At 41.4% G+C, this 13,208-nt stretch overlaps 1 protein-coding gene across 1 annotated transcript; it reads left to right on the plus strand.

Moving 5' to 3' along the window:
• Nucleotides 1-7,400: 7,400 nt before the first annotated feature.
• LOC310856727 (cell adhesion molecule CEACAM1-like) lies at nucleotides 7,401-10,485 on the plus strand (the record flags this gene model as incomplete). The annotated part of the gene is made up of 5 exons (XM_083762199.1): nucleotides 7,401-7,413; nucleotides 7,952-8,233; nucleotides 9,150-9,413; nucleotides 9,922-10,203; nucleotides 10,469-10,485. 5 exons carry the CDS (start codon nucleotides 7,401-7,403, stop codon nucleotides 10,483-10,485), a joined length of 858 nt encoding a protein of 285 aa, XP_083618325.1.
• Between the last annotated feature and the right edge of the window lie 2,723 nt (nucleotides 10,486-13,208).

Raw genomic sequence — 13,208 nt, forward strand, 5'->3', positions numbered from 1 at the left:
ACTATGCTTTTGGACAAATCATGTATTAAAAAACAGTATTGTGAGTATTGTAATTAAGAAAGCAGGGTTATTTTATGTTCCCATGGTACAGTAGGGGGAAGCGGAAGGCTGCCTCACACAGATAGCCAGCACGACTGTATAGTTGCCAGCCCACGTGCGGTGACCACCGCGAGCTCACCATAAGTAGCCAGCCCGCTAGCTCAATGTTTTCCACAATGGAAACAGTGTGGAGCTTCAGCGTGGGTGCTGACCATCACACAAGGCTACAAGCTACAGTTCGCTCGACAACCGCCCATGTCACAACGAGTGATCTTCACTCATGCGACGGGGCAGGCAGCAGACATTCTGCGGGCAGAAATACTTTCCCTCATAGGCAAGAACGCTGCCAGAGTCGCACCGGCTTTTACAGCTGTTACTTCCTGGTGAAGAAGGGGGAGGGGGATTCTTTACTGCAATCTCTCCGCCAGGGTGACTGGTTTACCAGTATTGACCTGAAGGACGCATACTTCCACGTGCCGATTTATCCGCCTCACAGGAAGTTCCTGAGATTCGGTTTCGAGGGAAAGGATTACGAATACATGGTTCTACCATTCGGGCTATCCCTATCATACGTGAAATGCACAGACGCCGCTATCATGCCCCTGCGATCACAAGGGGTCTGCATTGCAACGTTTTTGGACGATTGGCTAATCTGTGCAGTATCACCAGAGGAAACAGCGCTCCACACTACACAGCTTATCCTCCCTAGGCTTCTCTCTGAACCACAAGAAGAGCATCCTGGTCCCAGCCCAGACGATAACCTATATAGGCATCGCTCTGGACTCCAGATCCTCGACAGCGAGACTGAGCGAAGACAGGGTGACCACGTTCAAGCGGTGCACCTCCCTGTTCAGGGTGGGCAGCCAGCAGGATTCGGTTCAAAGTGTGCCAACGCATGGCTGGTCTTATGGCCTCAGCCATTGCTCTAACTCGCCTGGCCAGGCTCCACATGAGACCATTTCAAGCCTGGATGAAGTCTTTGAGGGTCCCGGACGAGCACACACACCACAGAGTTCTGATCACACAAGAATGTGTAGACACACTCCAGTGGTGGAGATCCCACGACACCACGCTTCAGGGCAGGGCGGCCAGTGGCATTTGGGACCAGAGCCACGGATCTCGCCACATCAACTATCTGGAGTTGCTGGTGGTGCTGCTAGCATTATGCCCTTTAAACATTAGTCTGAGTGATCCCATAAGGGCATGTTCGCCGTTGAAGGACGGGATCAGCCCGGGAGGTTGCTCTCTCTCTCTCGTGATAATGAAGGAAGTGTATGAGTCTCACTAGCGTGTTCTGAGACAAACATTCAGGTTCAAATAACTGGAGGTTATGTAATAACCGTGGTTATTTAACCAATGTTTGTGATGAACACACCAGATCGCTTGTGTAAAGCAGAAGAAAAGGGTGATCTGGGGTGAGGATCACACAAAGAGCCTAAGGTCTTAAAGAGACCTTGTGAGTTTATGGAAATGTTTCTGTATAAATGATAATCAGAGATGATTCTCACTAGCGTGTTCGTCACAAACGTTGGTTAAATAACCACGGTTATTACATAACCTCCAGTTATGCAGCAAATTCAGAAAGAAACTACTGAATCTAACCCTGGCTGTAATTCAGATCCTGCAGACCATTAGCAAGACGTTCAGGATGTTTTAAGTAGCTTCCATCACTGAACAGAGAGTGTATGATCATAGCCTATAGTATACTGTACAACAGTACAACAGACACAACACAACAGTACAACATATAAATACTCTACTTACTGTAGATCATCATATTCGTAGATCCGGCCAACGTTGATCCTCCAGCAATAATAAAACTGACTCTGTATTCTCCACTGTCATTAGACATGAGATTTCTGAGCTCCAGTGATACAGGAGGAGATGTGTTCAATGTGACCCTGTTTTCATATCCTGGTCCAACACTTGCTGGACCAGCACTAGTTGATTGTATTATTACCTCCATTTCACTACTTTCACTAATAAAAGTCCATGATACAAATACAAATGGTTGATTGACTGTTGTGATGAACATCACACTCCCTCCCAATGTTTCATTCAGTAGATTGTCAGGTAGAACATCTGCTCCGTGGCTTAAACCTGGAGGAGATAGTTACAGGTTTTGGCAGGATTCTGACAAAGTGCACATGTAAAATGAGCTATTATTGGTACAATCTTTAGTAAGTAAAGTATTTGAAGTCTGTATAGGAACTCTTAACTTGTCAAATGCTATAACAGCATACATTTCTTTGCCTTTACAAACAAGGGAAAAACAGGATGTACATGTATGTGTTTTATTTTATTGTTAAAGTGAAAAGTCCTCACCTGAGAGCAATGCCAGGAAGAAGGTCACCATGTACATTCCCATTACAAAATGCAGTCTTGTCATTCCATGTAACCTTTGATATCCACCACGCTAAACAGTGATACAAAGTCGACATCACCTGACCGCATTCTGGATGTCTGTCTATTTATTGTCTGATAGCAGGAACCTTTATTATTGTTTGCACGTCAAAATGTTGAGAACTATTAGGGAAGTAACCTAATTAGGGAAGTAACCTAAGCAGGAACTTTTGTTATTGTTTGCACGTCAAAATGTTGAGAACTATTAGGGAAGTAACCTAAATTAAACAAATACAAATGTGTTGCAATGTGTTGTGTCTGTTCATATTTTCTTAAAGGGCTATTTCACTTTAAAAATAACTTTTGGTATTTTTTATCGTCTACTTTTATCGCCTTTTTGTGAACACCCTATAGACAGTTTTTAAGTTCAGTATTCAGTATTTAGATATTTTATATTTAATTTAGCCCCCTTCCAATACAAACCCATTGTAACTTCAAACTCCATTTTAACCATAGCGACAAAGAGAGAGTCAACCAGGTGCTCGATGGAGGTGCAATAAAAGTAAAAATAAAGTCGACTGGTGCTACAATTAAAGATCAGTGGGACTGGAATACTAGGTATGCCCTGATGAAGACTCCTGTGAGTCGAAACAGCTGGACCTCTGCTGTTTTTTTACTTTTCTAAATAAAGTACCTTGATTTTATCCACCCTCTCCTCATTTTTAAACCATTTTGAGTGCTCAGATTTTTTCTAGTATCCATTTTAACCATGATAGATTAATCGAAAACACTCTTCCTTGGTTCTGGTGACTATAGTGCTCTCCTAATAAGTGAGGTTCCCGTGTTTTTTCAATTAGCCTACTTTTTAATTCATGTTTATGTTTTTTGAAAAATCATATACCAGACCAGTAAGACGCCTCGAGAAGCCCTAAAGGGCGAGGTCGCATCTGCCTGGGTGACAGCATGACTGCTGGGCGAGCGTTGGCACTTTGGGATGGGGGGTCAGATCAACATTATGGAATGTCAGAACAGGTCAGCTGCATATATGGAGATCTAAGGGTGGCAGCGGGGGCAGTGTCTTGAGTGTACAGGGTTTGATGATGGCCCAGGTACTGGTAGGACCGGGCCTTATCATTTTCGGGCCTGTTGAAAACTCTAGTTTTTGCTGGCTGCCGGGCGCGGCTGCAATTTGGGTCAGGCCCGTCTGGAAGACATCGAAGAGGAAGGACGGGTGGGGAGGGATCAACATATGGAATGTCAGAACTGGTCAGCTCCATATGTGGTAATCTGGGGGTTTGAGGTTTGAGGTCAGATGTAGAGTTGCTGGCCGGCTCCATATATGCAGATCTAGGTGATGCTCCAGTCTTCTTCATGTATGGCTATCCAGCGTTTGATGAGGTCAGTGTCATGATCTTCATATAATGGAGACGGCCATATATGTAGCGTGTCACGAGGCATGATGGACTGACGACCATATATGGTGGCGTGACGGAGGTTTACATAGTAATCTGCGACCTACAGTCGCAATTAAAAATACATTTAAAAAGTAATTGAAAAAACAAGGGCACCCTACGTATTAGGAGGACATGGCTGGGTTTCCCAAAGGGAACATGCGTATATAGCGAGTGGGTATGTGGTTCTTATAGGGGCAGTCTTCCACAACATGTCCCTTCCACCATGAGCATGGATATGCCATGCATATACTGTATGTGCCACGCAACTTTCCTTATAAGGCGCTGAAATGAAGTGCGGTGCTACGATGTGTGTGAAATAATGCTGACAATTAACTATCTGACTGCACACACCCTTGCTTTACCCCCTTTTTAAGATCTAGCTATATATATCATTATTACTCACAGGTATTCAGGCATTAGCAGAGATCCAGACATCTTGTTGAAATATCATATCTTGCTTATTCTTTTTTATAGTAACTTGTGCTGCCCAAACACGCGTGTGCTCTCTCTCTCTCTCTCTCTCTCTCTCTCTCTCTCTCTCTCTCTCTCTCTCTCTCTCTCTCTCTCTCTCTCTCTCTCTCTCTCTCTCCCCCCTCTCTCTGTCTCAAAATGCAGAGCATGGTCGAGTGACTGAGTGTGGCAGCCAAGTCTATGGACTTTTAATGTTTGTCTTATTCATGACACCCCGTGACATCATATGACAGCCAAGTTAATGGACTTGTGGACTGTGCGTGCCCCCAAAGGCGCCCCTCACTTCACACAAGTGTGATTTTTGAGGGGCGCTAGCCCCTCCTATGTCCATCTTTGAGGGGTTGTGTAAACACACATTGTATTAACACAAACAATGAATGCCATTGACAATGAATGGACAGCTTTGAGTGTTAGGTGTAAACACAAACATTGAAGACGAAGGTGAGGACGCAAATTGTGATTGGCCGGAATGAGATGATATACTATACAGCTTTTGTCCCCACACGTCTCAATATTTGCCATTGACAATGAAAAGAGAAATTGGGTGAAATGTCCACCAAATATGCCGTAAATTTGTGGCAACACAAACATTAAATACCATTGACAATGATGGGAAAATGTACGTCATATGTAGACGAGCAAATCGGCTAACCTATCACATACATTCAGTTCAATGAAAGGAGAAATTAGGTCATATATGCCTCAAATATGACCTAAATCTTGTCCCCCACACGTCTCATATTTGCCATTGACAATGAAAGGAGAAAATAGGTCAAATGTCAGCCAAAAATGATGTAAATCTGTGTAAATGCCATTGACAATGAAGGGAAAATGTACGTCATATCATATGTAGACGAGCAAATCCGCTAACCAATCACAAAAATTCAGTTGTTCATGAGATGATGTATAATGATCGCCCCTCACTTGAGTTTGTTGAGGGGCCCCTCCTATATACAGCTTTTGTCCTCACGTCTCAATATTTGCCACTGACAATGAAAGGGGAATTCAGGTCAAATGTCTGCTAAATCTTGTCCCCACACGTCTCAATATTTGCCATTGACAATGACAGGAGAAATTAGGTCAAAATTCATTAAACGCCAAAAACATTAAACTCCATTGACATTGAAGGGAAAACGTACGTAATATGTTGGCTAACCAATCACATGTCGGTGGGAGCGCTTGGCCAATAAAAGCGCTTAAGCGCTTGGCCAGAATATATCAAAGCTCAGTCTACTCTATATCATCTCAATACTGGCCAGTATGAGATGATGCATGATGATGTATGATGACAAGAGCGCCCCTGACTTCACACAGGTGTGATTTTTGTTTTACATATAGCTCATGAAGGAAAAAACACATTATCTCTAAACATTAGAATATAGCATGAGGCCAATCCAAAAAATATTTATTATACAGAAATGTTAATGTTAATTTTGTATTTGAGTTGGCTGGCCAATCAAGCACAGTAATAACATGATGATCAGCACATCTGTGGCCAAGTCCTATACTGAAAAGGGAAATTAGCATCTCCATAAAGCTTGTCAACTATGGAAGCATGAATTGTTATAGTCTCTTGGTAGATGTCAGCTGTGTTGATTTCCACTGATCGACTGTGGAAACTTCACACTGAACTTCAAGCAACTTGGATTCAGTGCTTCTCACTCTTACTCCAGATCCTCTGTGACCTTGATTTACAAATTAATTGCAAAATCCAAGTTGTTTGAAGGTGTCATGGGTGCCATCTCTCCATATGTCACTAACCCTAACCCTAGCCTGACAATGGGCTCACATATATTACACCACTAGATGGTGAGATGGTGCATATTTTCACACGATTGAGGTCTGCAGGGGCAGTGCTATAGGTACAGTTATTTATTTCCTCAACACAACATGATTGTGTCACTTTCATCTTTAACCGCCAAGCTGAACAGAAGGTTGAGCGATGAATTCCTTACATTTGATTTGTATGCTTCCAGTATTTTTGTCTTTTACAGGTAAGCACCTTGAACTGAGTACTGAACGATTAGCAATGTCTGATTACATTGCCCAAATTGCCTCTTAATAAATAGCCATGTAACCTTTTAGTAATGAAATGTAATACTGGGTGCAAGGAAACTGAAATGCTTTAAATCCAGAGAAACTCTGACAAAGGTTTAATAAATTATCACCCTGATATGCAATGTAGTGTACACTGTATGTTTCAAAAAAGTGCACTGCTCTAACTCTAAAAAAGACAAACCTACAGAGCCCCAGAGTGGCCATGTTAAGAAAAAAAATGTATCTTGTTTGAACAAGATATTATCTCGATTGAACGAGATATTATCTCGCTTGAACGAGATATTATCTTGTTCAATCGAGAAAATATCTTGTTCAAACGAGATAATTTATTTTTCTTACCATGGCCACTTTAAGAATTGTCAATCTCATCACAATGTTTTACTCTTCATGCAACAACACAGACAACACAGACATGAATCATGCATTTCATTATGCAGGATTAAGTTGTATTCTGTATTTAGCTTAATTATAGCTTTAAATTGTAAGCAATAGTTCAGTACCATTTTGTCATCATAATCATATAGTAGGCCTATATGGGCTACAATAACACGTTAATTATAGCTATTATCCATGCCAGAAATACATAAATAATTCACATGTTCATTATCTCTAATGGTTTATAAACAAAGATAGCTTATCCTAATAGCATGTGTGACATTAATGTACACTTTTAACAGAACGTTATTATTGCTTAACCTGTAACTATCTCCTCCAGGTTTAAGCCATGGAGCAGATGTTCTACCTGACAATCTACTGAATGAAACATTGGGAGGGAGTGTGATGTTCATCACAACATTCGATCAACCATTTATATTTGTATCATGGACTTTTATTGATGAAAATAGTAAAAGTGTACTAATAATAAAATCAACTAGTGCTGGTCCAGCAACTGGACCAGGATATGAAAACAGGGCCACATTGAACACATCTTCTCCTGTATCACTGGAGCTCAGAAATCTCACGTGTAATGACAGTGGAGAATACAAAGTCAGTTTTATTAATGCTGAAGGATTACCGATTACCGGATCTACGAATATGATGATCTACAGTAAGTAGAGTATTTATATGTTGTAATCTGTTGTACAGTAGTCCTTACCCGTTCTGAATATATGAACAGCAAATGATGTTCGCCAGATGGGGCAGTAGAGAGTACTCTCTACCATTTTGTCACAGACAGACAGAATGACTGAGTGACATGGTGCATTAATAGATAGATACTAGGCTATGATCAGTGTGATCTGTTCAGTGATCTGTTCAGTGATCTGTTCAGTGATGGAAGCCACTTAAACACCTTGAATGTCTTCCAAATGGATCTGAATTACAGCCAGGGTTGGATTCAGTAGTTTCTTTCTGAATTAACTGCATAACGAACAGATATTTTTAATTGTGAGTTCAAACACTGAATGACTGAATGTTTTGTGGAACTACAGTAACAAAAGCCTTCAAATTTCACTCGTGTTCATTACAACAACATCATTTGTAATAGGCTGATAATAACATTACTGAATTGATTTTCAACTTCTGCATTCACCATTTTACGTTAATGAGGTGCTTCAAGTGAAAACCATTATCTTTTTCATCAATAGCACCAGTCTCCAGTGCAGACATAAATCCCAAAACAGCAGACTATGTGGAGTTCAATGACACAGCAGTCCTCACCTGCTCTGTCTCCTCTGGTTCCTCCCTCTCTTACTGCTGGTTCAATGGCAGCTCTGAGGTCACAGCCAGTGAGGGAGTTCAGCTTGGTGATGGAGGCTCCACTCTCACCATAGTCAATGTGACCCGTTATGACCAGGGACCGTTCACGTGTCATGTGTTCAATCCCATCAGTAATCATACCAGTGAACCAGTAGAGCTCAACATCAATTGTGAGTTATTAACCTGCATGTTTAACTTCCTATCTTGATTAAGTTGGTGTAACATATTTAGATGGAGACAATTTACTGTATGTCTCACACTGCTTTTTAGTGCTCTTTGCTGAACAGTTGCTTTGTTATTGTCTCCGCCAGGCCGGGGCAGCCAAAGGCTGGACGACCAAAGGTCAGGGAGTATGTTTTTACTCCAGTCTGTCTGCCAGTCAGTCAGTCAGTCAGTCAGTCAGTCAGTCAGTCAGTCAGTCAGTCAGTCAGTCAGTCAGTCAGTCAGTCAGTCAGTCAGTCAGTCAGTCAGTCAGTCAGTCAGTGAGCAGCTAATCTCCGGTAATGACGAATGGACATAATTAGTCAAGCTTTAGTCAAGTCTTTAGGCAGTTTGCTATAGGGAATTCATTTTCAATGAAAGGTGAGTGCAAGTCAAGGTCTATGAAGCAGGTAGGAACACGCACGCATGCACTTAGTAAGGCACACAGTCACACACACAAACCCTGTCATAGGCCATAGGGCCGTCAACAACAACGCAACATGCAGAGAAACGCAGCGTCCCTGTTATTCCTCGTTTGAGTTTGACATCCCTTATGGCCTTATATCCCTTTCACGATACTGATATCGCCCATGTTCATATCAAGATCATGATACGATAAAGATATATCGTGTAGCACAAATTTGCATGCCCTGGATAGGCAACCTGGCCCGGTGGAGACCTGCACTGCAAAGAGCTCAGTTTTCTAGTTGTCTTTTGGTTCTGTCTTTGTCTGGCAGCTTGTGTTAATGTATAACAACTTAACAAGGTTTCAATTTTTAAATATGAATACTAAATACTTGCTCTTCTTCAGCTACAGTTGGTTGTCTAATAGTATGTACTGGTGGCGTTTCTTTTGCTTGTGTGTGTTATGCAAATAATCTACAGTTGGCCCAGAAAACACTACAATGAAGGTTTCCCCTTCAAAAGACTACTATGAAGATGGGTCAACCCTCAATCTGAACTGCTCAGCTGACTCCATGCCTACTGCCCTGTTTGACTGGTTTCTGAATGGAAATATGCTCAATATTCCTGGACCAGAACTAATAATGAACTTAAATATTGGTCAAAGTGGTAACTACAGCTGTCAGGCCTTTAATAGCAAGACTCTGAGATATCACATGTCTGAGGCCTCAGTTGTCACTATTCTGGGTAAGTGGAAAGAATGTGCATTAGACAAATATGAAACTGCTATTTAAGCATCTACAAGACAAAGGGACAGTAGATTGATCCAGATGAGGCTAACTACTGTTTGGGATGTTGCTTTTGTTGTTTGTGATAATTGAAGGCTTTTGTGGTGACTCCATTTCAGTTATTCAGTGTTTGAATTTGAATAAAATAGGTTCCAAATCTCTGTCAGTATTCGATCAAAGACACTGCAAATAAATACTTCAATAGAATATTTACAGTGATACCCAAGCCATGCTTTATGCTAAAGTATCTGTGAAACACTTTTGTTGTTGATTTACCAAACATGGATTAAGATAGTAATCACAATATTATTTCCATACTATGAATTGTTGACTCCGAGTCCTACTGAATGACCAGTAATTTAATATTATTTACCAAAACATTCAAACAAATATCATATGCAATGTTGGAATGGAGTTGAATGGCGTGGTAAAATACTGTATCTAAAATATTTGTGTTTCTTTAATAGAGAAGATATCTGGTGCATTTATCAAACCATCACCACAAGACCAACCATTTGAGGGATGGCCATTCACATTAACATGTGAATATGATGCTAAAGGATCAATCTCTACCAGAGTCTGGATGAAGGATGGCTTGCCTCTGAACCTTAGCAATGGCATCACTCTTCAAGACAATAACAAAGTGTTGTCTTTCAGTGCTGTGAATGAAACAGACAACGGAGAATACTTGTGCAATGTCAGTAACCCTATCAGCTCTCAGGAGGTTGGATACAACATGACGGTCAGCCGTAAGTATCATAATATAATATAGTATCATAAATTGTTTTTGTTTGTTTCTTTGTTTCTTTGTTTATGTCTTCATTCATTACTAGAATGTACTTTCTGAGTGATGATAGCAATTCTTATAATTATTATACAGACTGTAACTTTCCTCTTCTACCCCAGATTTGAACCCTGTTTCCTGCAGACATATTTACCATTGAGCTAATAGAGCCAGCCTGCTTTCTCAGGGGATAAATTTAATCTTGTCCATCAGGTCAAACTTTGTGTCAGATCCTGTGCCTACGTGAGACAAGACCTTTGATACTGTATCTAAATATTTCAACAGAAAAGCAGGGGGACAAAATACAGTTAGTGTCCTTGAGCAAGACACTGAACCCCTAATTGCTCAGACTGATGTGCTGGTTGGTGCCTTGAATGGTTTAATACACCATCTGTGTATGAATGTGTGCGTGAATGGGTGAATGTGGTGAATGTAATGCACAATCTATGTAAAGTGCCTTGGATAAAGGCACTATAATATAAATGCACCATTTACCATTTATTTAAAATAGCTTTTTATTCAGTAAGAATCCATAGATGCTATTGATTTGCTATATACTATATAGTTATTATAAACAATACTTACTGTACTATCAGACAGACAGACAGACAGAAAGTCAGACAGACAGACAGACAGACAGACAGACAGGTACAACAAGTATTGCGTTAAAGGATAGGGGCATGCATTCCCAAATTGTACATAAACTAGTACAAACAGTCCTTAAAAGTAAAGTAAAAGATGATGAAAAAATTATTCCACATTTAGACATGGCAGTACCATTGGCTACCTCATTCACAACATTCTTTACTGCATTCTTTAATAAAGAATGTCCTAAATCCTACCCTACTTAAAAAAACGAGAATCATCAGGTTAGGCCTGATTCATCTGTGAGCAGATTGGGAGATTTAAGATTGGATCTATGAACACATCATTCTCTAGGTCGTCCTCAGACGAGCCCTCCATTGTCGCTTCTAGTCATCCTGGTTCTCCATACTTCTGGCCAGTTCTTTGGTACTTTACGCTCCTGCGTCGTTCTTGAGTACATCCACGTAGTGTGGGACGTCCTCGTAATCATGCCTGTGTGTTGGTTCCCACAGCACCTTGATGTCTTTGGCAGTGTCCTGCTAGTCTCATTCTCCTGGCTGCTACTTTCTGGCTCACCCTTGGTATTCCCTCATCTTATTGGTAACATACACTCTGGCTGATGTTAATTACTGCACGCAACATTCTGGTGTAGCATCCGTCAAGAGACTTCTGCAGGGTTGGCTTCAGGGTCCACCATTCACTGCTGTATAGAAGAACAGACTCCACCGTTATGTAGAAGCTGAGTTTGATTTGACGCGGGAGGATGGAGTTCCATACACTGATCATGCCATTCAGGTAGCCTGGTTAATAAACCAGACCGAATCAGCCGCTGGCAAAAAAAAATTGCCTGCCGGCGGATTACGGTCTGGAGAGGCTCAATTGTACGCCCATTTCCTACACCAGAGAAATGGTTCGGGCAATCGTGACACGGTATGCAATATGGGCGGGCTTTGGTACAGTGACTTTCAATGCTTGAGACCTTTGACTGACAGTAGCTCTGACCAATTGCGTCAAAGAGAAAATGTTTAAACCCGCCCCCCGGGAAACAAGATCCATACACAGCCTCTCCAGACTCAAATACCACAAGTGTGATTTGAGTCTGGCTTATTAGCCAGGCTACCATTCAGGGCCCTCCATGCAAGTGCCTTCCTCACTTTCAGGTCTTGCTCGGTTGAGTTGACCCATGAGCCCAGGTGCCCAGGTACTTGAAGTCCTTGACTTCCTTCAGCACAGTGCCTCCTGTTGTTGTCAGAGGTGGATGTTCTGGTGAGATGTTGTAGATGATAACCTCACATTTCTGTCAAGACTACTTTGGGGTGTTGTCTCGACCTCCTTGTGTTAGAGTGAAGCCAAGTTCCTGCTCTCGTCCACTGATGGCCTTCCTGAGTGAATAGTACATGACTATGATGAAGAGGAAGGGGGCTAGGGTGTGCCCTTGCATTACCCCGGCCCGGATGTCAAACTCCTTGCTGTTGCCATCTGGGGTTACCACCTTGGCCCTTGTTCCTGCATACATGGCTTAATTCTATCGGCCTGAGTAATTTGGGTGGGACACCGTAGGCATTAAGGATCTTCACCATCGTGCCTTTGTGGATCGAGTCAAATGTGTTTTTGAAGTAGATGAAGCAGAGTACAGTCAAGTTGTACTTTTTCACCTCCTCAATCATTTATAACAATCTTAGTGCCAAGATCTGTGCTACGGTAGTTCTCCCCTCTCAGAAGGCATTCTTGATCTCCCTCAGGTGAGGGTTGATGCATGTCGTATCCTGTTTAGTATAATTCGATTGTAAACCTTTGCAGTGATACAAATCAGGCTTATGCCTCATTAGTCATTGATTGATTGATTTTTATTGATTTAATTTGGAGATATAAAAAAGAGCACATAGAGCACTGTATTGATATACAGTCAATGCATCACGAGGATGAAAACATTTCGGTTTATTTCCATTGCGGTCCTCAAAAAGAAAAAAACATATCATGAGCCATTTTCTTTAAATATAAAAGTGCCAACAATGCATTTTTACCCTGTACATATATACATCCACTATAAAGTTCACAGTTTATCATAAAGTGCTATAACCTATTATTAAAGTGCATAAACGGCATGCATTAACCATTTGAAATCATTCAGCAGCAGGGCAAGGGGAATATATGTAAAGTGCCCAAGTACACTAGTATTATCTGATTAACTAGAACAAAGCGCCCTTTGGGCATGTGCATGCACTGTATGCAGATTTTCAGTGTGTTTAGCACAGTGTTGTGTTATTTATGGAAATAATTGTGTACATGTAGTGAGCAATGAAGGTGTTGTTTTGAGTAGTGGATATGATTGATGCAAAGTTGGTATGCAGAGAATGAGATGGGTATAGTATTAGGTTTTTTTAG

This window comes from Protomyctophum parallelum (assembly GCF_964188405.1).
Source record: "Protomyctophum parallelum genome assembly, chromosome: 3".
Taxonomy (NCBI): domain Eukaryota; kingdom Metazoa; phylum Chordata; class Actinopteri; order Myctophiformes; family Myctophidae; genus Protomyctophum; species Protomyctophum parallelum.